Source organism: Equus quagga, chromosome 2 (assembly GCF_021613505.1).
Source record: "Equus quagga isolate Etosha38 chromosome 2, UCLA_HA_Equagga_1.0, whole genome shotgun sequence".
Lineage (NCBI taxonomy): Eukaryota > Metazoa > Chordata > Mammalia > Perissodactyla > Equidae > Equus > Equus quagga.
Genome location: NC_060268.1, coordinates 70,419,889 through 70,447,380, shown reverse-complemented (window position 1 = coordinate 70,447,380; position 27,492 = coordinate 70,419,889). Strand labels below are relative to the sequence as shown.

Here is a 27,492-nt window from a genome sequence, read left to right as displayed (position 1 = left end):
CACCTATGATTTTGTTACCAATAGAAAAAAACCAAAGTATTTTTCTATCTCATTATAGTTGCAGGTATCTTGAAATAAGATTTATGTACATTGCTACTTCAAAAATTATCGTAGTTGTTAAATTTGCCATTAGATCTCATTTAATGCATTAAGAAAGCACATAATTCCACATCTCATTTTTAAAATTATTTTGAAAACTGTAATTCAATATAATCAATTTCCTTGGTACTCCTATGTATTTTATCTTAGGCTTTTAAAAACATTATTCTGAGAAGGGGTCCATGGCAAAAAAAGTTAAGAATCTGGCCCTTCTGGGAAATCCAAGAGGACAGAATGGCAGGAGAGGATTCTGCAGACTCCAAGAACTGGAACAGAGGTCTGCACATTTTTTCCAGACCTGTAACCTTTTCTTCAGATGAACTCTTGCATGTAAAAGAAAGCAAGCAGAGCTGCCCCTCCTGAGTGATAGTTGTCAGGGGCCAGGCAGCCCCACCTGGGTGGTCCTCCATCTTCCATCTCAGGAGGCCTACAGACATGCAGAACCCTCAGCCACCTGACATAATCATAGTTGCTATCATCTTCAGCTTAGTGGGCCAGGCACTGTGATATGTGGAGTAGGTCCGTTCATTTGATCCCACAACAGAGCCGAGTGTAAGCTGTTATCATTCCCATTCCCATCTGTAGATTCACTCAACAAATAGTTACTGAGAAACTATGAACTTCTAAACTCTCTTTTCTGGCACTTAAAATCTTCGACAAACAAAAACTGTAAAGATTCTTGTCCTCCTAGAGTTTACTTTGGGAGGAAAGGGAGGACACAAACAAATAGAAAAAATAATAAAAACGTTAAGCGATACAGTATGTGGACAGTGCTGTGGGGGGGGGGGGGAAGAGGGGAAGGGGGATAGGGAGAAACAGGGTGTTGTCATTTTAAAATAAAGTGGTCAGGGAAGGTGTCACTGAGGAGACAGATGAGCAAAGACTTCAAGGAGGTGAGAGGTTTAGTATGGCCTAGGGAAGTGTTTTCCAGGTAGAGGGAACAGCAATGCAAAATCCTGAGGCAGGAGCGTCTCACTTGTTTGAGGAACAGCAAGGAGGCCAGTGGGCTGAGTGGAGGGAATTCGGGAGGTGTAGCAGAGATCAGATTGTCGAGGTAACCTTGCCTAGGGCCTCACAGGCCATTGCTAGAACATTGTCTTCTGCCCTGGTGAGAGGGGAGCCACTGCAGGGTTTTGAGCAGAGGAGAGCCAGGATCATCAGATAGGCTTGACTGCCATGTTGAGAGCAGATGGGGAGGGGGACCCAAGGTGGGCAATAGAAGCAGGGAGACCTGTTAAGAGGTTATTGCGATAACCGCGATGCGGAAACCGAGGCACGGAGAGGTGAAAGCAGAGGCGGCGGGTGGCACGGTGAGGGTTTGAATCCGCGCGCTCTGACTTCAGCCGGCTGCGCCCTCCGTTGGCCGCTCCGCACCCTGGTCCGTGGCGAGCAGCCAGGACCCGGAGCCCGTCGGACCCAGCGCCGCGCGTGCTTGTCTCCCTGCAGGGATCGCCGCCGGGGGCCGGGCGGCGCTGGACATCGTGCACCCGGTGCGCGTGGACGCGGGGGGCTCCTTCCTGTCCTACGAGCTGTGGCCGCGCGCGCTGCGCAAGCGGGACGTGGCCGCGCGCCGCGCCGCGCCCGCCTTCTACGAGCTGCAGTACCGCGGGCGCGAGCTGCGCTTCAACCTGACCGCCAACCCGCACCTGCTGGCGCCCGGCTTCGTGAGCGAGACGCGGCGGCGCGGCGGCCTGGGCCGCGCGCACATCCGGGCCCGCGCCCCCGCCTGCCACCTGCTGGGCGAGGTGCAGGACCCGGAGCTGGAGGGCGGCCTGGCAGCCGTCAGCGCCTGCGACGGCCTGGTGAGCGTGCGCGGGGTGGGCTGGCGGGACGCGGGATGCCCCCAGCCTGGCCACAGGCTTGCCTGGTGGCTTTGGCCAATTCGCTTTTCCTCTCTGAGCCTCAGTATTCACGCCTGTGTAATGGGAGTGACAACACAGGCCTCGTTGTTCCCTAGGACAGCGGTTCTCAAACTTTAGTGTGAGCCAGAATAACCCACAGGCTTTGTTAAAACAGTGTCTGATGGGATAGCTCGGGGCCAGACCCCAAAACTTGCACTTCTGACAATTTCTCAGATAATGTTGAAGCTGCAGGTCTGGAGAACCGACTCTGAGAACCGCTAGAGCAGGTAACTCAGAAAGCAGCTGAGCCCCTCTTCCTTTGGAGCATAAGTTAGGACTTTGTACCCCGACAGATCCCTTCAGGCTGCTCTTCTCCAGGACCCGCAGCCCTGCCTTTACCTTCCTCCCGGGAGAGCAGACCTCGGCCTCTCGGCTTCGTCGGGGTTGAAGGGACCGTTTGCAGCCCTGATCGCCTTCCTCTGCTTGAGTGCTGGGTTGGAGCTGCTCCCACTCCAGGCAGGATAAGGCCCCTTTCTGCTCTCAGTGGGTGGCCAGCCCTGCCCTCCCAGCTCCACCGGTGGGGTATGAAGAGTCGATGTGTGCACACTCTCCACCATCTGCTGTTCCCAGGAGGGCCCTCTGCTCAGATTGCTCAAAAAGCCACAGGCTGTGGTAGGACAGTGCCTAATAACACAACAGCCCACATCACAGGCTGCAGGACGTCTGGGCCTTTGAGAACCTTTCTGCCCAGCAAAATTTCTGATTTATGCAGCCTGCATGTGTCCCTTTCCCTTACCGTTAATCTCATTGAGCCTCTGCAGCAGCTGTGCATATGGGCATTGTTCCATTTCACAGATAAGGAAACAGGCTCAGAGGAAGTTGCCCAAGGTCACCCAGCTATCCAGTGCTGGAATCTGTCTTCACACCCAGGTTTCCAGCCCCTGGAGCTGCTGAGGTACTTTATGGCACTCCAGGCTCTCTGGCCCTGTGTGGCCCCAAGGGCAGACTTGGTGCCAGTAGTGGGTATCCAGGGAGGTAAAACCTGGAGAGTTGGGGATGGTGCCTCAGCGGGTGTAGGCTGCTCAAAGATCCTTCCCAAGATATGCCCAAGGCACACCTGCCAGCTTCTGGCAGGCCCTGGGACCAGGGAAAAGGATGTCCTGGTGGCCATGGGCATCTCTGTGGCTTGGATGTAGGTGGAGCTGCTTTTGGAGTGATTTATTGCCTAAGGGAGCCTGAGAGCAGGTCAGACGCTATGGCCAGCTGGTAGAGGACACAATGGCTGGACATGGCTGGTGGGCAAAGGAGATGCAGTATGGCCTGGAGGCGGGCACAGGCTGCCCGGCTCAGGACGGCTGTTTGGGACTATGTGGAAGACGCCATCTTGTTACATTTGGACAAAGACCCATTTCACACTCCTAATGGGGTGAGGGGTGTGGTGGGTGTGTGGAGCAGCTTCCTGGGAGTGGCAGCTTCTGAGCTCAGCCTGGAAGCTTTTGACTGTGTGAAATGGCAGGGAAGGACATTCCAGGCAGACAGTACAGAGTGAACAAAGGCTCAGAGAGAGAAAGTGCAGTGTGTCCAGGGTCAGTCAGGGGTGGTGGGAGCAGTGTGGGCTCAGCTGGGCAGGACGGGCCTCTGGGAAGAGCAGCTGAGTGCCAGCCCTCCCCGTGGGACCTTGGTGCTTCTTCCCCAGAAAGGTGTGTTCCAGCTCTCCGACGAGCACTACTTCATTGAGCCCCTGGACGGTGTCCCAGCCCAGCCTGGCCGTGCCCAGCCCCATGTGATATACAAGCGCCAAGCCCCTGAGAGGCGAACAGAGCCAGGTGACTCCAGGGCTCCAGGCACCTGTGGGGTGCAAGGTATGTTCCTCTGCCGCCAGCTCTGGGGTAGGAGATGGGCCCGGGAACATGGAGGTCCTTTCTAGAAGCCTCTCTCAACATCCCCATGCCTGGGTCCCCTTGGGCCAAAGAGACACAGAGAGACTGACAGACGTATCGTCATAACCTGTGCCCTCCAAGTGTGCCATGGGCCTGAGGCATGTCAAGCCTGCCCCAGCTGACCCCCTGCATCAACCCCCTGACCCCTCTTGCTACTACCTCGCCTACCTCCCCCACTCGAGGATCAGCCTCTCCCTACCCCCTACCCCCTCATTTTCTGTAGCACCTCCAGCTCACCAACCATTCTTCCTCAAGTGTCCAGGCAAGGCCGGGCCATACCCAGCCCCTGCAGGGCAGCTAGCCAGGAGCCTCCCTCCCCTCCCCACTCTGGTCCACCCCAGAATAGCTAACCTTTATTAATGGGGACCTAGAGTGTGGCATCAGCACCTCTTCTGCAGAGTGGCCATAGTGCTGGCCAGTTCAGGTAAGGAGCTGCCCATGAAGGGCTGTAGGGGTTTGGAGACTGCTTGGCTAGCACCCCAACCTCATAAGCTGCCCACAGATCAGGGACTCTCTCTGCTGGAACAGATATCCACAGAGGCATGCTTCTTGGCCTCAGTTTCCCTAGCTTCTAAGATGTGCTTACTCGTCTGATGTGGGGGCAGCCTGGGGCAGTAGAACAGGTCTCCGGTAGGGTCAGCCAGGCTCGGTCCTGGCCAGGCTCCCCAGGCTGGGGGTTAGGCCACGAGGTCTGCAGGTGCTGGGATGTGCTAACCCCCCAGTGGGGGAGAGAGCAACTTGGGGAGATAGGGGCCTCGGAGTCATCATGTGCGCACAGTGCTTTATTGCATTCGTATCTACCATTTCATTGACCCCCGGAGGTCATCCTCTGAGGTTGTTTATACTTGGGGATCCCAGGGTCAGAGAAGGGAAGTGACCAGTTAGGGTCATATGGCACAGGTCTGGGGCAGAGCCACGATGGGAGTCCAGGCCTATTGCCTCTGATCCCAGCACTCTTCCTGCTGCCCCAGAGACAGCTCGCTGAGGAGAGGCCCTTGAGACGTGTGCCCTGGGCCCTTCTACTGGCAGCTAACCCCCACCCCATCTGGGGCCCACAGCGTCCCCAGAGCTGGAACCCCGACGTGAGCGTTGGGAGCAGCGGCAGCAGTGGCGGCAGCAGCGGCCAAGGCGTCTACACCAGCGCTCAGTCAGCAAAGAGAAGTGGGTGGAGACCCTGGTGGTAGCTGACGCCAAAATGGTGGAGTACCATGGGCAGCCACATGTCGAGAGCTACGTGCTGACCATCATGAACATGGTGAGGCTGCTTCAGGCTGTGGGCAGTGGTGGGTGGGGAGGGCCTCCGGGGGGTGGTGTTGGCAGGGTACAGAGGCTGGGTGTAGGGCGTGCTCTGGCTCTCACATTGACCACCCAAAGCAGAAGAAACAGCCTCCAAGCTCTTGAGTCCAGGAGGGTGTGGGGGCCCCTTAGGGAGTCGCTAGGAGAGAGCCTGGGCAGAGGTGGGGCCGTCAGGGCTGCTGTGAAGACACCATTGGGTGTCATACCACCTCACTGGCTCAGCTGGCATTTGGGAGGCTGCCTCTACCTGCTGTCAGGACTGGAGCTGGGGGAGGGGAGTCCAAGGTAGCCATGAGCCTGTGCCTGTATGCGAGAGTTCGTAGACAGGTTGGTTCATTCATACCGCTCTGAACAGACCCCTCCCTCCTTTGTGCCAGGACCTGTGCTGGGCACTGGGGACAGAAGTGCCCAATCACACCAGGCCTGGCCTGAGACACCAGCATGCATTAGAGTTAGAAGGATCTGTTTAGTTCTGCAGTCTGCTGGCTGGTGACCTTGGGCAAGCCACTTTACCTGTCTGAGCCTCATCTTCTTATCTGTGAACTGGGGATGACAATGATACCTTATGGGGTTGGTATACTGCTCTTGACACCATGGGACAGTTGAGATAACTAGGCCCTGAGAGGGTGAGTGACTTGCCCAGGTCACAGAGAGGCAGGGCAGAGCTGGATAGGAGCCCAGGTCTTCCAAGTCCTACCTGGGGCACTGTGGCTGATTGGAGCTGGTGATTGCTGGAGCTGACTGCGGTGCCAGCCACTCCGACCCTGCTACTATCCCGGGTATGCAGGTGGGAGGCCTCAGGCTGCCTAGCTGCTTTCTGCCACTCCGTAGGAGAAAAGATCTCTGCCCTTGGCATCCTTGGCAGGCCACCCAGTGGGCAGGCCACTGGACAACGGTGTGTCTCTCCTGGGCTGGGTGGTTGAGGGCAGGGCAAGGGACGTGTGCTCTACAGCCAGATGATGTTTAAGGGTTGCACTGGGGCCAGGGTCATATGCTGCTTCCTGCGTGTGAGCCCCTCACCTCCTGCATCCCCCAAGGAAGTGCCCTCTGAGGTTGTCTGGTGTCTGGCCACCCTTTTTTTTTTGAGGAAGATTAGCCCTGAGCTAACTGCTGCCAACCCTCCTCTTTTTGCTGAAGAGGACTGGCCCTGAGCTAACGTCCATGCCCATCTTCCTCTACTTTATATGTGGGACGCTTACCATAGGATGGCTTGCCAAGCAGTGCCATGTCCGCACCCAGGATCCGGGCCGCCGAAGTGGAACGTGCACACTTAACCCCTGAGCCGCCAGGCCGGCCCTCTCTGGGCAACCATTTGATATCTGTGAAGCCTGGGCTCGGAGGAAGGAAGAAGCTCCATCAATGGTCATCAGGGTCCACTGCTCCAGTCTCATCGGCAAGCTCAGCTTTGGGCCAGTTCTTGCTTGACTTGGCCACCTTGTTGGCTTCTTGCTCCTTATGAAATAAAAGCCACAGCCTTCTGCCTGGCACTTGAGGCCTCTCAGGCCCAGCCAAGCCTCTGTTTAGCCTCATCTGCCCAGGGAGGGGAACCACTAAAGGCCAGGGCTCGAGGAGGACTGTTGCTGGACAGCAGGGCCTGGGCCCTGGGCTGGGGAGTGGGTATGGCCAGGTTGCCAGGCCATGAGTCCTCTCCCTCCCATTCTCACCACTCGGGGCTCAGCCTGAAGGAGGCCAGGAGCTTGGCTGGAGCCACCAATGGTTAACTGGGTTCATCTCACCTCAGCTTCTCTGAGTGTTCCCAGTGGGCCAGGTACTGAGCCCCTCAGGCTCCCCCATGACATCCCATAGATGACAGGGACCAGGCATTTGGCCCCAGGGCCTAGCCCCTTCTTGCCTTCCCATCCAGGCTCACAGGACCCACATATTCACTTGCTGAACCCCATCTTGGAGGAAGGGGGGTCTGGCTGTCATGTTTACCTGCCCTGGATCATATCAGCCTTTCCTGAGCTGGCAAGTCCAGCATTGGTTAGGATAGAATTGGGCACCTATGAGCCTCACAGTGCTAGACACCATGGGGAGGCAGTAGGACTCGGCAGGGGCAAAGGATGGCATGTAGCCAGCGTCTGAGAAGGGCTGGAGCCTTGCGAACACCTCCTTCTTGCCCAGTGTTCTACACCCACTGCCTCATCTAAGCCTCACCCCAATTTTATAGTTGAGGGAACAAAAGTTCAGAGAGGCCAAGAGACTTGCTCAAGGTCACACAGCTAGTAAGTGGCAGAGCTGGGACTGGAGCTCAGGCCTCTCTGCCTGCAAAGCCCGACTCTGCCCTCTGTGCCCCTTAACCTGCCCCAGAGAGGGGCAGCTGGGTAACTGTGGGGGCTGGAGTGGGCTAGAACCGTGGGGGAACAGAGTGGTGGGGATGGGGAGAACTTACCCGCTTCTTCCCTCTGGAGCGGAAGTTTGTTCATCTAACACACACTCGCTGGGTGCCAGCTCTGCGCCAAGGGTAAGGTCACGGATGTATAAGAATAGGATCCTGTGCTCGGGAAACTGCCTGACTGTAGCATTTCCCAAAGAATATTCCAGGAAGTACTTGTTCCAGGGGATGCTAATAAGTGTTCTGTGAAAAAAGATGTCACTGTTGAAGAAGTTTGGCAACACAGGGTTAAAAAAAGGAACACAGTCTTGTTTACTGCAAGACTTTTCAGAACTGTCAAAGCTAATATGCCCCTCAAAGCCCTAAGAGAGTAGGCAGGCACCGTTTTCGAAACTTAGGAAGTAAGAGCAGGGGTGTTGGGGCAGTCCTGCCTGGGTTCTGACCCTCGCTTCACCCTCTCTTGGAATCTCAGTTTCTTCGTCTGTGGAAGGGGAGGGTTGTGCCTGCCTTGGAAGTAGGAAGGTGAAATGGGCTAATGCGCACAAAGCTCCCAGCACGAGGACAGTACGGGTTAGGCTCCGTCAGTGTTAGTTGCGGCTGTTAGGGCTGCTGTAGCATCTGCCCTCCAGCCCCACAGCCACCTTCGGGACAGCCTTACTCCTCTCTCCAAGGGCCTCCTGCAAGCCCTAATTTGTCAGTGTTGTCTCTGTGCCACTGAGTCTGGGAGCTCAGGTGGGTCTGCTCCAAGCCTAGCAAGACAGGCCCCCCTGCCTACCCCATTTTGCATCCCCAATTCTGTTCATGCTCTCTGTAGTCACAGGCCCTTTTTGAGTGGCTTGTGTCATACTGTCAGCTCACTGGGAGCTTATGGTTACCTGTGACACCCAGATCTTACTTTCACAAACACTGCACACCCCAGGCTTGCTCTCTGGTCCTGCACCAGGACAGGGCTCAACTTCCCTGGGTATCGTTTATCCAGTGGAAACACCCCACACTGACCTCAGGCCATTAACAGACACTCCTTGGTTGAGGTGGTCAACCAGTTACGACTCTGCCTCCTTCCAGTGCCTCCCAGTGCCCGTTTTGCCTCCATACTTCTTGGGAGGCAGTGAGAGGTGTTAGAAGCATGGAGGGAGGGGCTTTGGTGGCACAAAGATGCCCCCAGCCCTCACTCAGGATATAGGGTAGGCCAGATGGGGCAGGTTTCAGCAGACCCTCAGGGTTTCTCATCCTCCAGAGCCACTTTCCTGGGGGCTGCCGCCAAGTTCACCTGACTGCAGTCTAGGAAACACTTGTCCTTTTAATCTTTCTCCAGGTTACTTTTCTCATTTTCCTGTTTCTTTAAGATAATTCATTAGAAATACTTAGCAAGTGCTCAGGATTCATTCATTCATTCAGCCACTATTTCTTCAGTGCCCATCAGGTGCCAGGTACCAAATGGATCACTGTGGCTGTAAGAGGGAGCCCACACAGACACAGCCTTCGGTCCCATGGAGCTTATGGGGGACATAGACGTTAATGAAACCATCACTTTAATGAATATGAAGGTGCAATGGCAGAGGGTGCTAGGAAGGACAAGTTCATTGTGCTTTGGGAGTGTTGGGTAAAATAAAGGCTCCCAAGAAGACATGGTGGAGGGTTGAGAGCTCATAGGAGGGTAGGAGATAACTTGGGAAAGATGAGAGGGAAGGTCAGAGGGCAAAGCATCTGCAAAGACCCTGGGGTAGGAAGAATCATGGGATTCCAAGAGAAAGCCACAGTGGTTGGAGCCAGGGACTGAGAGGGCATGGGAAAGAGTGAGGCCAGAGAGGCGGGCAGGGGCCAGACCACACTGGCCTGTTGGCCAGGGCCAGAATTTCTGTCCTCACCTTGTGGACAGCGAAGGGCTACCTACTGCCTTAAGCAAAGGCGTGGTGATTGGGTTTGCATCTCAATGACAGATGACTGAGCTGCTAGGCTGCAGGTGGGCTGGAGGGCCAGAGTGTTTGGGGACACCTGTCAGGAGACCTTGAGAGCTGGCCAGACGAGATGCTGGTGCCCTGGACTGGGCTGTGGCGTTGGAGATGGAGAGAAGAGGTGGATTCAGGCGAAGTTTAAGAGGCAAAATCGGTTGGATGTGAGGAGGAAGGGGGTGTGTGGAGGCTTGTGTGGGGGTGTGGACGGAGGCGCAGGGCGTCACTGTCTTCACCATTCTTGACTTGGGTTCTGAAAGTGTAATTCATGCCCATTATCAGGGGCTTTTGTACCCTCTTAAGAGTCTGCGTTTTGTCCATTCCTGTTCAAGTATGATTTTTCTTGATGGAATTGCTAGAAGCCAACTTGCAACTGGCCTGTCCTGCTGTCTCTGCCCGCCAGGAACCTGACACCTGTCCCCAGTCGTGGGCTGGCCTCTTTCTTGTTCTGAGGGAGCTTTAAAAGAGCAAAGAACTTTCCCCACCCACTTCCTGGCACCTCGGTGCACCATCCATCTTTAGGGGTGGCCGACTCTGAGGGGCTGAGTGGGGAGCCCTCGTGCAGCCATGGGGGCCACTGACGGACCGCGCCTGCCCCTTTGGCCCCACCAAAGATGGAATAGCAGGGCAGTGGGGAGACTCCACGAGCCTGCGCCCACTGCACCCCTCCCGCAGGCTCTGCCCAGGTCTCACACCTCACAGGAGTTCTACGTCCCTGGATGCTGGTCCCCTGGGCAGGAGGGGGCTGCAGGGCTGTCTCAGCCCAGGGCAGAGTAGGCAAACTAGGACCCTGAGATGGGTCAGGGGGCCAGCATTTGTCGGTGTGAGTTGGCATTGGTACTTAAGCAGATCCCAAACAGGTGCTCAGGATTGGCCTGGACCAGGGAGGGGCCTGGGAGGCCCTGTGGTGCTCCCCAGTTCTGCCGTTGCGGGGTTGGGGAAGCGTGTGTGCATGTCATCCATGGGCACGTGTGCACGCACTATCCGTGTGCCCAGCCTGCGTGCACTCAGTGAGCTCTCCTGTGTGTGAACGTGGATGTGCATCCCTCCGGGTGGGTTGGAGGTGGACAGTGGCTGCCCATATCCTGTATCCAGGGTGACAGCTTGACCCCCATCTCTTGGGCAGGTGGCTGGCCTTTTTCATGATCCCAGCATTGGGAACCCCATCCACATCACCATCGTGCGCCTGGTCCTGCTGGAAGATGAGGAGGTGAGAATTCCTGTGGCCCCACGTTGCCCTTGGGATGGGCATTGGCTGCCAGAGCTCCTCTGTCGTGTTACCTGAGCTACACTGTGTGGGAGGGTACAGCGAGGGCCTCTTTGGGCCAGGAAGTGTCACCGTCACCCCCAAGTCTCTGGCTGACCCTTTCTCAGGTTCCCCCTGAGACGTGCCTGCAGGAGGGGTGGTCAGACTGGAAGCTGGACTGGGGCCACAAGGCTGGCAGCTTGTCCTCCCTTTTCCCCGCCTTTGCCTCTGTCTCCTGCCTTTGTCGGGAGTAGAATTGGGCCTAACCCTTCAGAGCCCAGGGGGAGGCGTGAGTGACTATGCTCTCTGCCCCTAGAAGGACCTAAAGATCACACACCATGCGGACAACACCCTGAGGAGCTTCTGCAAGTGGCAGAAAAGCATCAACATGAAGGGGGATGCCCACCCACTGCACCACGATACTGCCATCCTGCTCACCAGGTGCTGCCCGCTGCAGAGGGACAGGCGGGAGTGGGGCCAGGAGAGCCTGGTTCGGAGGGGGGTGCTACCTGACTGACCCTCAGGGAGAAGCCCCAGGAAGAGGGGAGACAGCCGTGTCTCAGGAAGCCTCACTTTGAGGAGAGTTTACACACCTTTGACCCAAGGCTCGATTCTGTCAGCACTGGGGAGATCTTTTTACATTGAAATAATTGTGGGTTCATGCAGTTGTCAGAAATAATACACAGAGATGTCTGTACCCTTCGTCTCGTTTTCCCCGATGGTAATTTCTGGCCTAACTATAGTGCACGCACAGCCAGGACATGGACACTGACACAATCCTCAGACCTCACTCAGATTTCACCAGTTTTACACACACAGGTGTGTGTGTGTATTCAGTTCTATGCAGTTCTATCACATGTGTAAGTTCCTGTATCCACAACCACAGTCTAGAGACAGAACAGTTCCATTAGAAAGGTCTCTCATGCTCTTCTGTAGCCAAGGCCACCTAACTGCCCTATCCTACCCCCCCACGCCTCAACCCCAGCCTCTGACAGCTGCGCATCTGTTCAGAGGTAGTATTGTTGAACTCCAGGTAGAGTCGTTTTCCTTCCACTGAGCTCTGGCAGCTTCTGTCAGCACCCTCGCTGGGACAGTAACCAAAATTTTCTGCTCCACAGGCCCAAATAGGTGTCCTGTGTGAGTGAGGGCATCTGCTTCCCACATGGCTGCTGGCCTGGTCTTGGGGTGATGGGAGGGCATCCTTCTCGCTCCTCACTCCCTTGGGGTCAGCAGGAGCCCTTCCTTGGTCCCCTCAGCTCAGCTGGGCCTGGCACCTGGCTAGGTCACCCTGAGGGCCCCTTCTCTATGTGTGTGCAGGAAGGACCTGTGTGCAGCCATGAACCAGCCCTGCGAGACCCTGGGCCTGTCTCATGTGGCGGGCATGTGCCAGCCACATCGCAGCTGCAGCGTTAACGAGGACACAGGCCTGCCCCTGGCCTTCACCGTGGCCCACGAGCTTGGGCACAGGTACCTCACCCGCCCCCCACTGCCACACTAAGAACCCAGCTTCACTTCCCAACCTAGGGGCACCAGTCAGCCAGGCCTGGTCCACAAAATCCCAGGGGAGGAAGCCCTGACTTGGCATGGCCACATGCTGTCCTTGCACTGTCATTTCCTTCCCCCCGACCCCAAGTCAGGCTACTTCCTTGTTAAACAGGAGAGAGGCCCACCAGGGTGCCTCTGGGGCTGGCCTGGAGTAAGTCTTATTTGAAGCGGGGCTGGGATAGGCCAGAAAGTCACCATAGGTCTTTGGCTATCCCTCCCCGTTGCCCTCAGTGCTTGCATTTTTCACTCTTGGTCCCCACTACACCCCTATTCCTGATTGCTCTGTGACCCTAGGCAAGTGCCCTGCCCTCTCTGGGTCTCTGTGTGCTCCCTGTTGTTTGAGGGGGTTGGATTCAGTGATGTCCAAGGCTCCCTCTATCTGACACCTGCATGAGACTCTCATGTTGAAATGTGGACCACACCCCCAGCCATCTGTGCCAGGCTGTTTAACTGGGGAACATGGCAGCATCTCAGACTGTCCAGGAGCCAGTGAGGGCAGGCTTACAGAGAGTTCTCTTGGTCAGAGGTTTTGGGGTCATCATTCAGATGCTCTGGGCTTCCTGAGTGACAGCCATGTGTGCAGGGCTTTGAACCCGCCTGTGACGATAGAAAGAGTCCTTGGCCCCAAATCTGCCATTTCCTGGCTGTGTTACCTTGGCTGGTGCTTTAGCCTCTCTGAGCCTCTCTCCAGGAGTAATAATGCTGCACTGGGCAATTTGCAGACTGAGTGAGCTCATTTCAGGTTCAGGCTGGTGCATTTGAAGGAGGGCTCCGTGGGATACTAGCTATCACATCCACATTTTAGATTAAGGAAACTGAGGCTCAGAGAGGGGATGTAACTTTCCCAAGACCACACAGCAGTTTGGTGGCGGAGCCATCCCTAGGAGCCAGTCTTCAGCATCTTGCAGACCTCTAGGGGAGGGGCAGGCTGGCTGCTTCCTGCTGGCTCACCTGCCCCTGGGGCCTGTGCTCTCACACAGTTTTGGCATTCAGCATGACGGAAGCGGCAATGACTGTGAGCCCATTGGGAAACGGGCTTTCATCATGTCTCCACAGCTCCTGTACGACGCCGCCCCCCTCATCTGGTCCCGCTGCAGCCGCCAGTACATCACCAGGTTCCTCGAGTAAGCCCCTTCCCCAGCCCCCAGGCCTTGTCCATGACCCTGAGCTCAGGGTTTAGTGGGGAGATGCAATGCAGTGCCAGGGTAGAGGGAAACAAAGAGGGGCCCCCGATAAAGATGAGGACCGGGTCCCCAATGTCCTCCTGTAAGGGCCACCTGGGCTACATCTTGGAGGATGAGCGGGTGTTCACAAATGTACAGAGGAGAGAGGAGTGGTGTTGCTGGAAGAGGAAGCATTAGCAAAGGCCCGAGGACGTGGAGGAGCAGAATCGGTTTCAGGGAACCAACAGTACAGTGAGTGAGGCTCTGGGAGCCAAATTAGGAAATGAGGCTGGAGGAGGCGCAGGGCTGGGCACGTGGCGGTGGGTCCAGTGCAAGGCAGGGAAAGAAGGGCCATTCAAGGTATGGAAATAGAAAGCTTTCCTTTCTTTCACATTCTCTTCGTTTGTTATACTGTTTTTTCTTTGCTGATTACTGTTGCTGATTACTATTGTTGTAAAGAAAAAATTTTCTTTTTTCTGAGGAAGACCGGCTGTGAGCTAACATCCATGCCCATCTTCCTCTACTTTATATGTGGGATGCCTGCCACAGCGTGGCGTGCCAAGTGGTGTGTAGGTCTGTGCCGAGGATATGAACTAGTGAACCTCAACCCAATGAAGTGGAACATGCGAACTTAACTGCTGTGCCACCAGGCTGGCCCAAAGGAAAATTTAAAAACTTAAATTATTAGCATAAATTTTACCATTCATCTTTATTTTGTGTGGTGGCAGTTTTAAATGCAAATATAGGAGCCTTGATCTCATATGTGGAATTACCAAAATGACCCAGTTCATTTTTCATAGGTCACATTTACGGGAACAATGGGAATGCTGTCCAAAACTCACTTGCCTGGTTTTGTTTCACCTCTTAGTACGTGCACGCTCACCCAGCACTCTCCACCTTCACCTCACTAATGAGTGAGGAAAGACCAAAAGAGAAAGGGAGTATGGCTGCCCCACTGTCCCTTTCCTTCTGCCCCTCATTCCAACGCAGCGGTTGACTGATATGGGGAAGGCACATAAGTAGCAAAGGAGGATAGGGTTCCTTGGTTGTTCGTGTTTCCTAAAATGTCATGCTCTTCTTTCTGCGTGTGAAGCAAGTTCTGGTTCAAAGGGAGAGGGTGGCCTCTGGGGCCGTCAGTCCTGTCTCCTCAGTGCAGACATAACACATGCATCTTCTGCTTGCTGGGAGTCTCACTGAGCTCCCACACCTTGTGGGTCCCCTGGGACGCCGTGCTGAGGTGGCAGGGATGGTGGACACAGACGTCGTGCATCTCCTTTGCTCAGACACGTGCTCCTTTGTCCCGTGAGACTTGCTTACAAGACACAGGTTCAGAGATAGTAAGAATTCAAGATGGCAACAGCAGAACTTTAAATCACCAGCCCCACTCCTCCTCACCCTCCGTTCTTTTTCTCTAGGCAACTACTTTGAACTTTAACCCTTTTTCGTACATTATTTATTTTCACATTTCCAAAATTCCTTTCTAGGCTGCTATTTCTTGATTTTTCACTTTAGATATTATCTGTTGATTGTACAATGGCAGGTTGGGAGTTAGCCCCCTTCTGATACTTCCTACACACATCTCCCCCTCATCCCAATAGGATGTTAACACATTTTGATCAAGTCCATATTTAGTATTTTTGTTATTATGATTGTGTAAATATTGCTGAACCAAGCGTTGTTATATATAACAAGATGACCTCTTAACAAGATGCCCCTCTTAAGTCTTATCTCCAACAGTTCTATAAAATGTCTCTTAATCTATTTTCCAGAAGGTAATCTCTGCCACATCCTCATCTAACAGTTCCTTCTTTCCTGGACCTTCCCCCGACTTGCCTCTAACCTCCTCCTCCAGTTTGGACTGCATGCTTTCTAGATCTGCCCTGAAATTGTCATGCAGGGTCTTCCTGTTTCCTGGATACTATGTTCCCTTTTTTAGAGGGATTTGCTTCTTTGTTTTGTTGGAGCACTTCCTCAAATAGCCTTATGAGAAGGGTGCATGGAGGTTGATGTCTGACTGAAAGTGTCTTTATTCTTCCCTCAGGGCTGGTTGGTGGTTTGATTTGATATCAACATCTAGGTTAGAAGTCATTCTCCCTCAGAATTTCAAAGGCACTTTTCCTTTGTCTTCTAGCTTCTAACTTTGCTCTTGAGAAGTCCCATACCAGTCTGATTCCCAGGCCTTTGTGCGTGATTGTTTAATAAGTTTGGAAGCTTTTAGATTTTCCCTGTCTCTCTCTTAGGATATTCTGTCTCTCTCTTTCTCTCTTTTTTTGGTGATTTGAACTTTCACAATTATTTGCCTTGGCCTATTTTTATTTTGAGGGGCACTTGGTGGACGCTTTAATCTAAAAACTCGTGTCCTTCAGTTCTTGTGTTATTTATTTCATAATCATCTCTCTTCTACTTTCTCCTTCTGGAACCCTTACTATTCAGCTATTCTTATTTTTTACTTTTTTTTCATCTCTGTTTTCTGGAAGACATCCTTGTATTTTCCTTACAACCTTTGTATTAGATTTAAATTTTTTTTTCTATTGTACTTTTTTTTTTTTTGAGGAAGATTAGCCCTGAGCTAACTACTGCCAATCCTCCTCTTTTTGCCGAGGAAGACTGGCCCTGAGCTAACATCCCTGCCCATCTTCCTCTACTTTATATGTGGGACGCCTGCCACAGCATGGCTGGACCAGTGGTGCCATGTCCACACCCGGGATCTGAACTGGTGAACCACGGGCCACCCAAGCGAAATGTGGGCACTTCACTGCTGTGCCACCAGACCAGACCTCTATTGTACTTGTAACTTCTTGAACTTTCTTATTCACTAAATACTCCTTTCTATTATCCTGTTCTTGTTTCATGAGTACAGTGTCTGCTCTTACCTCTCTAAGATTATTGCTTATATGGATTTTATTTTTTTCTTTTGCTCCCTGCAATGCTTTCTTGCCTTTGAGTTATTTTTGTATCTCTTCCTTTCATGGTAAAGGTTTTCCCTAATATGGCTTGGCTATATTTGCTACATGGAAGGAGGCACTGGGATCCCAGCTGGGCAGTCTGTGGCCTGGACAGGACTTTCCTGAGTCGTTGCTGAGGGACTGGTCGGGATGGGGCTATTTCTGTGGGAGATCTTCACATGGCAGTATCTGGGATCATCTTCCTGAGTGATTCAGTTTCCCCAGGGAGGGATTCTCTAGTCTTTTCCTGGGAGGGTGTCAGTCTGGCTACAGCATTCTGACATCCAGATGAGGAAGGGGCTTGGCGGGTGCTCAGCCTTCCTCTTATAGGCTTGCTCTTGTCCCCTTTCTCTGTAGATCCCTCTGCCTTGGGCCTTCAACTGGGCCAGATCCCCTGGTTCACCCCCTCCAGAGTGACCCTCCTACCCTGCCAGGTGGGGAGGTGGCCATGACCTAGCCACACAGGATTGGAGAGGGGATCTAGGCCTGATGGGTTCTTAGTGACTTTCAGTCAGGCCCTCGTCCTCGGTCCTGCTGGTACCCTGGCCTCCAGGGGTCCCTGGGGCCCTAATTCCTGAGCCCTTCCAGGGTCTGCTGCTGGGAGGTTTCTCCCTGCAGGGCTCGGCTCTCAGCTTTCTCTGCTCCACCAGGTCAGCTGCTACTTGACCACCTGCTTTCCGGCTTCCAGAATTTTGCTGACATCTTTCATCTGCCATCGTCACCTCTCTTTCCCTTTGTCCTTGTGGATTTATGCCTTGCTTATTCCTTTACTATCGTCAGAGTGGGGTTCTGGAAGAGAGTGGAGATAAATCTGTCTGCTCAGTGTGCCATATTTTTCTAGAAGTCCACTCACTGTGGGGTTTACACAGGGACGCGACCAAGGTTTCTTATGGATGTGAGAGCAAGGACTCTGGCCTCTGACGGAAGAGGGATTACTGCAGGGGCGTGGGACTAGAAGCAGGGAAGAGTTGAGTATGATGGTTAAGAACCTGGGCTCTTGGGGCCGGCCCCATGCCGAGTGGTTAAGTTCGTGTGCTCCGCTTCAGCGGCCCAGGGTTTTACCGATTCGAATCCTGGGCGCGGACATGGCACCGCTCGTCAGGCCACACTGAGGCAGCGTCCTGCATGCCACAACTGGAAGGATCCACAACTAAAAAAATACACAACTAGGCCCCGGGGGGCTTTGTGAGAAAAAGGAAAAATAAAATCCTTAAAAAAAATTTAAAAAAAAGACCCTGAACTCCGGCCCAGGCTTCTACCCGTGTTGGCAGAGAGGTTAGCCCTGCAGCCTCAAAGAGTGGGGATGATGATGGGACTGCCTCGTGGTTGCCACGTGGATTAAGGAGCAAGCTTGTGAAGTGTGGAGCACAGTGCTGATCACATGGTTTGCCTTCAGTGAGTGCTAATGGTTATCACTGCTACCGAGTGCTAAGTGACGAGTGCTAAGTGACGAGGACCTGAACCAGGGCAGTGGCCTGGCCATGGAGAGCAGGGCTGAAAACAATCCCAAGGGTGTGTCCCATCCCCCGATGGGGCCAGAGAATGAGAGAATGACTGGAAAATCAGAACAGTAGCTGCCCCTGCAACACCCTCAGGGCTTGTTCCCAGCTGCCCCCACCCAGGGGGCTGCCTAGCACCCTGGCTCTAGGACAGACAGACAGACAGACAGATGAGTCTCTGTCTTCATTCTGCTGCTGGAATGTGTGAGGGACTTGGCTCGGGGCCTGGGGCAAGGGTGGGAGCCACAGCCAGCCAGGGCCTCCCAGAGCCCTGATCCCTGGAAGGCTGGGTGGAGGCAGAGAGAGAGGGAGACGCGCGCCTCGCCACGGCAGGGGTGCTTGGGACGGGGGAGAACTTCATCTCCCCGAGGTCAGCCCACCCTCTTACCTCTCCATCCTGCGGGGCCAGGCAGGGGGGTCACAAAGCCCAGGACAGGTGGAGGGAGAGGGGTGCTCGGGGTGAGGATGGGGCACCAGCCTGGCTTGTGTCCCCTACGCCCTGCATCTCCTTGCTGGGGGTGGGATGGGAGATAGGACACCTGCCCTACCCCAGCAGGGTTGGGGAGAGAGTGAACAAGACCATAGAAGGAGCAAATGTGGGCTCAGGCAGTGTTCCTGGAGCTTGAGGGAGGCTCAGAAGCACACACAGACCACCCACTATCCCCACGGGACCTGGCGCTCTTCGGCCCCATGCAGATAGATGTTGATCAGGCCACATAGACCCGGACGTGAGCACTTCCCACTTGGTCTCAAACTCACACTTGCTGTGGCAACAAACACTAAAGTGCCCTGTGCTTGGGGTTCTGTGGTAAAGGAGACAGATGAGGTACTTGTCCTCAAGGCCCTCACCATGTGGGGTGACAGACGTGATACTGTGGGTTGATTAGCGCTGTGACAGACAGCCCTTATGGGGTTTGTAGGAATCTGGAGAGGGGCGCCAACCCCTCCTGGGGTTAGGGACATTACCTCTGAGGAGGATTCTCGGAGCTACCCTCTAAAGACTAATTAGGAGCATCCTGGGGAAGAAAGATGCTCCAGATGCAGGGCATGGCGTGGTCCGAGGCTGGGGGGTGCGGGAGCATGGGGTGGGCTGGAGAATCTTCAGGAGGTGGTGGGGGTGCTGGAGGAAAGTTTCTGGAGCCCGTGGGCATTGGCCGGTCCAAGAGGATTGACCTGAAGAACTGAAAGAGCCTTTCTGAGCTGAGAGCTGCTTTAGGGACCCTGTGGAGAGGTCCTTCCTGAAACAGCATTTCCTGAGCCACTACTTGGCCCTGGGGGCGGGGAGGGAGGCCCTGCTGGCTCATGCCCTGGAAGCCAGCGTTCCCACAGGCCCATGCGTGCTGGGTCCTTCACTTCACGGTGACTCCGTGCCCAGGCCCCAGGGGTGGCAAGGGGAGAGGGCACTCAGGTCTTTCGCTAGGTGGTGGCAGCTCTTTGCAGTCCTTGAGGTGGGCGTGAGGCTTCTGACCACAGCCACCCACTGTCTGCTTGACCCCTTGCGGTGCCACCCAGCCCCACCGTGGTTAGAGTGAGGAGGGCCTGAGGGGCGGGACTGATAGGCTTGGGGATCCGCCGTGCATCGGCGGCATGAGGAGCCTGGCAGTGAGTGGACCAGAGGCAGCAAGGGCTGGCTGCTGGCCGCCTGTGTGACTGTTTGTAGCTGCTTGCTGTTTATACCTCTGTAGCTTGCGATCACACAGGCTGTCTCAGCCTCTTGTAGATTAGGACATGAAGGCCCAGAGAAGGTGAAGGATGCTCCAAGGCCACACAGCATCTATAGCTGGGCAGACGGTAGAACTTGGGTTTCTGACACCCTAGTCAGCACCTGGGCCCAAGTGGCCCTGATTCTGTAGTGGGTCCTGTGACAGCACCCCCTGCTCCCCAGCCTCTCAGGCACATATAGCATGAACCCAGTAGGTTGCTGTTGCTCTGACTACCCAGCAGCAGACCCACAGGAGCTGACATGTGGCAAGTCAGCACTGGGTCCCAGCCAGGAAGCTCAACGCTGGGTGTGTCCCAGGAGCTGCTGGCATGAGGCCGAGGCACGCCAGACCCTGAGTCGGAGGAGTGGGATCTGAGTCAGAGGGGTGGCTGAGCGCCCCAGTCCACATCTTGAGTAGCGGCTTGCCAGAGGAAAAGAAGGAGCCCCAGGGCCAGGCTGACAAACACCCCTCCCCACCCCCAGCCCTGCCTATGCCTCAGCTGATGCTCTGCCCCAGGGTGCAGGCCCAGGGAGCCCGCAGGCTGAAGCCAGCAATCAGAAAACTCCTTTCTCCCTCAGCTGCCGTGTTTTTAAACTTATATTTGGGGTGAAGTGTTTGATGGTGAAGCTCTTGTTCGGATGGAAGGAGCCCTGTACTGGGGGCAGCCCAGCAAGTGGACATGCGTGGGTGCTGGCGCAGGGCCTGGCATCAGATCCTGCCCACCGCCACCCTCCTGCGTGACCCAGGGCAAGTGACACACTGCCCGGGCCCTACGTGTGTAAGAAGAGGGTGGTGATAGTCTTCTGCCCAAGATGTGAGGGGCAAACGAGAAGGCGCCCGCTAAGCCCCCAGGGCCAGCCTGGCTGGTGGTCGTCCAGGGCAGAGGGCGGGACCCAGCGGCTGCTCGTTTGCCAACATCCATTTTGGAGGGTTCATTTCCAGCTAGCACAGCTAGTCCAGGTGATGCCATGAGGTCCCCGGAGTCCTCAGCAAGACCCTAGTCACTGAGGCTTTGTGCTTGGCACCCCGGGGTGGAGCCTGGGGCCTGCCCTGAGCCAGGGGACTCAGGAGACTTCACAGACCACCGCCCCACCCTGGGTCTCACGGCTCCCAGACCTCTGCCTCTGAAGGCTGGACTCCAGGACCCCAGCAGCTGACCCCCTCAGCCTCTCCCACACTGGTGTACGCATTGGCCTGTTTCTTGACTTCTCCATCTTCTCCTGGTCTCTCTATGGCCAATGGTGTATCTCCTCTTTCCTTCCCTGCCAGCCTCCAGCATCCATTACCTCTGTCCTTTGCTGTGCCTCCCCCGATCCTAGCCAGGACTCTCTGCTCATCATGGCCCAATCTGGCACCAGCTGCCCTCAAACCTCGATACTGGAGAGTTTCTGCCTTCCCCTACTCTGCCCGGCCAGGGGCCCCAAGTCCCACAGGTCCTGCCTCCTTCTGCTGCCTCTGCCCAAGTCCTTGCTGCCTGGGCCAACCCTACCCGTTGCCCCCAACCCTGATTGTCTGCTTGGCTCAGTGCCCCCAAGCCACTGCTGCCCCAAGGGAGGCCCCTGGCCCCTCTTCTGATCCCTCCAGGACAGCAGTGAGCCCTGGGGCAGGCTGGTCAGCTTGCAGTGCACTGGTGCTCCTAAGGGTTGCTGTGTGGGTGCTTGCCCAGGGCCGCCAAGGGCAGCAGGCTGGTCACTGACCCCCAGAGGCAATAGCTGTGGGCAAGGGGCCTGCAGAGTGACTCATGGCAGAAGTGGGCCAGAGCTGGGCTTGGGACATCCTCACCAGGGCCCTTCTGCCTCCTTGCTCCCTGCCTGGCAGTGTAGGGTCTGGGCAGCCTTATCTGCACGCTGGGCACCAGCAGCAGGAGTTTGTGATGGTTCCTCTGCTGCTGCCAGGGAAGGCAGGAATGACAGAGGCAGACAGGGAGGCGGGTAGGACTGCCCCTGGGCTCCTTCCCAGGTTGGCCCGGCAGGGGGCAGCTTTCAGGCCTTGGTCCTCCCACACATGACCCTAGGGCTCAGCCCGGGACAGGACCATAAGAGGCCTAGTGTAGCATCAACTGTGACGTGATGTTTTCCAGATCCCTGTCTGAGATGGCCCAGGCCCTGGGTGAAGGGGTGGTGGCGCAGGAGTCAGAGCAGGCCACACAGAGGCTTGGCAGTCCAGAAGGCTTCAGAGGGAAGGGCATCTGAGCAGAGGCTTTGCCAGTAGAGGAGTGGGGAGAGCATTGTAAGTGGAGCAAACAGCTTGTGCAAAGGCCTGGCGTTGGGGAGTGGGGATAAATTGTTCAGCCAGCTGGAGTGCCCAGGAGAGAAAGGGAGAGGCCAGGAGAGCCTTGATTGCTAGGCTGAGTCAGAGCATAGGCCAGGGTGAGCAAAGAGGCTGGAGTTTTCCTGCAAGTTTAGGGCTGTATGCCCCTTCCTGTCTCCCCTGCCCTCCCAGCCCTGCCAAGGCCTCCCTGAATGGGTCTCTCAGGCTGTCCCCTTAACCCAGGGGACAGGTGGCCCTTCACCCCATTCACCTGTCCTGTCTCTACAGCCGCGGATGGGGCCTGTGCTTGGATGATGCTCCTGCCAAGGATGTCATAGACTTCCCCTCGGTGCCACCCGGCGTCCTCTATGATGTGAGCCACCAGTGCCGCCTCCAGTATGGGGCCTACTCTGCCTTCTGCGACGACATGGATGTGAGTGTGGGCATGTGTGGGTGGGGGTAGGAGGCAGGGGGCAGCCTTCACCAGCCTGTAGACCCCACCCGGCCTGGGCTCGGCTGGCATGTGACACCCATGAGACATAAGGAGGACTATGGGAGAAGCCTCGGGTTGGGTGGCCACAGACCCAGGTCTGAATTCTGGGTGGACCATTTACCACCTGTGGGACTTCGGCCATGCCCCTCGCCTCCTGGAGCTGGATTATAAGAGGTAAAACAAAAGCTGCACTGTAGGGTCCTGGGGATGGTCATTGAAGTGAAGGCCACAGACATGTTACGGAGACCTTGCGACTTCTAATGGGGTTGTTTCCAGACGAGAGGGCTGGGTCTAGGAGAGGCATGTGCAGGCTGGAAGCTGCTCTGAGCAGCAGACCGGAGCCTCAGGGCCCCCAAACACCACATGGTCCAGAGAAGACAAGAGGGGACCTCTGGGGGTCCCATCTGCAGACCCCTACCATGTGCCACCCTATGGAGGGGTGCCCAGGGGACTCTTGGGGGTTGTGAGGGGGCAGGGCAGGTGGTGGCACCGGGGAGCGGGTGAGAGTGTGGCTTATGCCCTCCTTCTTGCAGAATGTCTGCCACACACTCTGGTGCTCTGTCGGGACCACCTGTCACTCCAAGCTGGATGCAGCTGTGGATGGTACCAGGTGTGGGGAGAGCAAGGTAGGGTATTTCCCAGTCCAGCTTTGGAGGGGACAGTGGGAGTCCAGACACCCTGCTGTGTCCATGCTCTCAGTCAGCCTTGGCTCACAGACTTGCTCAGGATTCTAGCAGACCCCCAGCCCTCTCTGGCCCGAGTCCCCATCTGCAGAATGGAGGCGTTGGGGCCGGCTGGACTCAGTGATTCTCCAAGATGTCTTCAGCTCAGAGAGTCAGCACAGGGCTCTATTTCATTCCCTGCTCAGCTCCGCCATGGAGCCTGGATCTTGGGTAACTGGAAGGGGGCCTCCCCCACTCCTTGGGCCTTCCCCTCTGTGCCTTTCCAGGCCTTCTACCTGCCTTGTTCTCACTGGAGTGAGGATGACTGATGGGCTTGAGGTGGGGTTGCTTTACCTCCCTCTGTCTCGGCAGTGGTGTCTGAATGGGGAGTGCGTTCCTGTGGGCTTCCGGCCCGAGGCCGTGGATGGTGGCTGGTCCGGCTGGAGCGCCTGGTCCGTCTGCTCCAGGAGTTGTGGCGTGGGTGTGCAGAGCGCCGAGCGGCAGTGCACACAGCCTGTGTGAGTGTGGGGCCAGCCTGGGCTGCCTGGGGCAGGTGGGATCGAGGGCCCTGTGCAGAGGCAGCTGATGGCCGGCAGCCAGCTCTGTCCCAGCCTCCTGTTCTCAGAAGTGTCCCCATAGAGACCAAGCCTGGAGTGTTCAGAACCCCCTCGAGTCACTCTAGGGAGTGTCCTGGAGGCTGAGGACAGAGTCCCCACTGCTGACCTCATTGCAGAGAGGGGGACACTGAGGCCCAGAGACTGGAGAGACTCATCAGAGACCACACAGCAAAGCAACAACTGGCTAGAGGAGGCAGGAGAAGGCGGTGGCTAGGAGCTTAGACCCTGGACCTTAGATGGATCAGGGTTCAAGTCTGCTCTCCACTTCTCATGCCAGGGCCTTCTCTACCCCTATCTCTGGGCCTTAGTTTCCTGAGAAACTATATGACCGGGTAACAGCAGTGCCCACCTAGTGGAATTGTTAAGGTCAATACAGGTAAAGCATGTGACCCTGTGACTTGTCCGTAGTAAGCGCTCAGTAAATAGGAGCCACTTAGTGGCAGCAGAGGTACACCTGGGTCAGAGATGAAATTGGGGACAGCTGGGAGAATTGGTCAGCGTGGAAGGTATGGCTGTGTGACCTGGGGTGAGTGACTTCATCTTTCTGAGCCTCAGTTTCCCTATCTGAGAGGGATGATGTAAAGATTCAGGGAGATGCAGGGGCCAGTAATACCATAGACTGAGGGTCTGCTGGCTCCTTCGGATGAGCCCTCTGCACTAGGCTGCCCCAGGGTGGGCATGGGATTCAGAGCCAGCCCCATCTAGGGCCCTATGCTTTGCAAAAGGCCTGTACCCTTTCCCGCCTTCTGGCCTCCAAGTCTCAGCCAGGTTGGGGGCAGCTACCCTGGCCCAGATTGGGGTGGAGGTGGGGTTCAGGTGCTGTGCTCAGGGGCAGACCTGTCAGCCAGGTTAGGGCCCAGAAGGCTTCTTTTTGACCTGGGCTGGGGTGCTGCCACCAGGAACAAGTCAGCCAACACATGGGCTCATCAGATCGCTGGAGACTTGCAGCAGCCACTCTAGCATCTTGTTCCAGCCTCTCAACACCCCTCTGAAGAGGCAGTCCCAGCCCCATTTTATAGAGAGAAAACGGAGGTGTAGATGAGGAATCAGGCCCAGAGAGGGCTGAAGGCTTGCCCAAGGTCACACAGCATGTTGGTGGCAGAACCCAGGCTTCCTGCTGCCACCTTCCCTTAGATTGTTACAAACAGGGAGGGAGAGTGTCTGGGCTGGAAGCTGTGTGCCCGAGAGGAGAGCAGGATGAGCAAAGGTGGGAGGTGGGAATCTGTGGGTGTAGGGGGTGCAGGAGGAGCTGCTTACCCCGAGGGCCCACTCCCAGATGCGGGTACTCGGTAGGCACCCCCCATGCACTCACCCAACCCCTCCCCCGCTCTCTGCACAGGCCCAAATACAAGGGCAGATACTGCGTGGGCGAGCGGAAGCGCTTCCGCCTCTGCAACCCGCGTGCCTGCCCCGCTGGCCGCCCCTCCTTCCGCCACGTCCAGTGCAGCCACTTTGATGCTATGCTTTACAAGGGTCAGCTGCACACATGGGTGCCCGTGGTCAATGATGGTGAGTCCTGCCACCCAAGAGGACACTGAGGCCCAGAAGGGTAGAGATCTGAGGGCCCAAGGTTACCCAGTGATACAGACAGGAGGCCCACTCCCCACCCCAGCCCTGGGCTGCTCTGCACTGCCCTCCCGGCTCCCCGTCTGCGGGCTTGCAGATAGCCACTAGCTCAGCTGGAGCCTTCAGCACGTTTGGATTGCTTGGGAGCCATTGGTCTGCCATTGCTGCGGGTCATGGAGGCAATCATCCCAGTGGCCTCCATGACTCCTGCCCTGGCTGTGCCTCATGGCTCCTCCTCTTGGGCCCCCAGTGAACCCCTGCGAGCTGCACTGCCGGCCCTCGAACGAATACTTTGCTGAGAAGCTGCGGGACGCGGTGGTCGACGGCACACCCTGCCACCAGGGCCAGGCCAGCCGTGACCTCTGCATCAACGGTATCTGCAAGGTGTGCCTGGATAGGAAGAGGGTCTCCCAGCACCGCCTGTCCTCAGCCCCCTGGTGGTCCTCCTCTGGGTCCTCCTGGCCCTCCTTTGGCCACCCATCTCAGGCTGTTCCATTGGTCTTGCCAACTCTGTTAGTGGAACCTTTTGTTGGTCACCTGTCAGCACAGACCCCGCCACTCCTGCTGGCACTGGAGCCTGCACAGTTGGTCCTCACACCCCCAGCCTGTGCCTCTGCTGGTGGTCTTCCTCCCTCATCCCTGCCACTGGCTTCTCCGTGCATGCTTGCCTGCCGGCACAGCCCCAGCCAGAAACCAGAGTCTAGGCTGTGGCTCGACCTCCTGCTGGTTGGATGACTCCAGGCAATGGTTTCCTCTGCTGTAGAAAGGAGACGATCCTTGTCCATGTCACAAGGTTAAATGAGGTCATTTAACAGGTGGTTATGGGTGAGGCAGGGCTCAGAGCCTGGCCAAGGATGCTATGTATCAGTATTTGCTAGCAATTCTTATTCTTATTTCTGGCAACAGCAGTAGCTTTTCCTCCCCACTCAACAAAACAGCCCAGCCACTTTCTTGCCCCTGCTCCTGGGAAATGAGGCCAGGGGCGTAAAGGCCTGGGCTCAGAGGAGGACCAGCAGGGAGGTGCTAACCCCCAGTGCCTTGGACATTGATTCCTGTTTCTGGGAAATTCCTGTCCACACTGGTCAGGAGCCCGTGGTGTGCCAGCTCCCCTGCCTCCTGTAGCCTTTGATGAAACTTTTCCCATCTCTTTCTCATGTGATCTCCCAACAAACACGCCTTTATGGCACAGATTGATCTCCCCCTTTTCACATGGGAGGAAACTGAGGCTCAGAGAGGCAGAGGGGTTCACCTGGGGTCAGAGGGCACAACTGGGGTGGGGCAGGGCCCAGAGTGAGGTCCTGCTCCCTGCCCTGAGCTCTCTCCTCCCGACTTGGGCAGGCCCCTGCGGCTGGGGCCCGAGAACTGGTGGCCAGTAGCCCAGCACCAGGGGCCTCCCCTCCTCGTCTGTTGCAGAATGTGGGCTGCGACTTGGAGATTGACTCGGGTGCTGTCGAGGACCGCTGTGGTGTGTGCCACGGCAACGGCTCCACCTGTCACACTGTGAGCGGGACCTTCGAGGAAGCTGAGGGCCTCGGTACGGACTGGGACCACTGGCGAGGGGCAGGGTGCTTTTAACCTGGTGGTCCTTCCTGATCTTCCTGATCTCCGCCCACATTGTCCCCACCCAGGCTAGAGATGGGAAGCAGGGAAGCTGCCTTGCTTGGTCCAGGGTCCTCGCAGGAGTTGGGGCACCTTGGCCCAGGTGCAGAGACCGGCCCTCATAGTCCTGCCCCAGGGACCCCAGCCTGGGCCCATCAGGCTTACAAGTGGCCCTCAGCCCTTTCAGAGGGTTACTGTCTTCTTACGAAGCTTCAGAGACCCACCAGCTCCACTCCCCCACCTTGGGGCGTATTTTGCATACATTGCTTAAGTGCTGACTGTGTGCTAGGTGAAAGCAACATGGAGATGAAGAGCTCACAGTCTGACAGAGTGACAGAACCTTGTAGCATGACAGATACAGTGGAGGGAGGCCTAGAGGGCTGTGAACCACTGAGGAAGAAGCTCCTGACCCCGGAGGTCAGGAAAGACTTCTGTAGGAGGTGGATGTTGAGCTGAATCCTAAAAGATGCAGATGAGATGGGGCGAGGCATTCCAGAGGAGGAGAGAGCTTGTGACAACAAAGCCTGGAGGCGAGAAGGCGTATGCTGTGTCTGGGGACCTGTGAGGGAGATGGGGCCTTGAATGCTAGGCAAGAAGCTTAGCTGTCACCCCAGAGATGCACTCTGGCATGGTGGTTAAAGCTCAGACCATGGAGCCTGATTCATATCCGAGCAGAACCTTCAGGCAAGTGACTTAACCTCTCTGGGCCTCAGTTTCTTATTTGTGAGGTGGAGATAACAG

General features: G+C 56.0%; 1 protein-coding gene across 4 annotated transcripts in view; it reads left to right on the top strand.

Moving 5' to 3' along the window:
* ADAMTS7 (ADAM metallopeptidase with thrombospondin type 1 motif 7) overlaps nucleotides 1-27,492 on the top strand; it is a 46,561-nt gene that overhangs the window by 6,810 nt on the left and 12,259 nt on the right. For 2 of the 4 annotated variants that reach the window (XR_006887446.1, XM_046652852.1), the window contains exons 2-14: nucleotides 1,546-1,901; nucleotides 3,637-3,802; nucleotides 4,939-5,135; nucleotides 10,590-10,673; nucleotides 11,026-11,150; nucleotides 12,027-12,176; nucleotides 13,235-13,378; nucleotides 22,103-22,247; nucleotides 22,841-22,933; nucleotides 23,342-23,487; nucleotides 24,926-25,095; nucleotides 25,403-25,536; nucleotides 26,566-26,686. Coding sequence is in view for 3 of the 4 variants with exons in the window: in XM_046652852.1 (XP_046508808.1) it covers nucleotides 1,546-1,901; nucleotides 3,637-3,802; nucleotides 4,939-5,135; nucleotides 10,590-10,673; nucleotides 11,026-11,150; nucleotides 12,027-12,176; nucleotides 13,235-13,378; nucleotides 22,103-22,247; nucleotides 22,841-22,933; nucleotides 23,342-23,487; nucleotides 24,926-25,095; nucleotides 25,403-25,536; nucleotides 26,566-26,686 (2,031 nt within the window). In the remaining variant the exon portion in view is untranslated. The remainder of the gene's footprint in view (nucleotides 1-1,545; nucleotides 1,902-3,636; nucleotides 3,803-4,938; nucleotides 5,136-10,589; nucleotides 10,674-11,025; nucleotides 11,151-12,026; nucleotides 12,177-13,234; nucleotides 13,379-22,102; nucleotides 22,248-22,840; nucleotides 22,934-23,341; nucleotides 23,488-24,925; nucleotides 25,096-25,402; nucleotides 25,537-26,565; nucleotides 26,687-27,492) is intronic. The other 2 variants (XM_046652853.1, XM_046652854.1) reach the window with 2 other exon arrangements.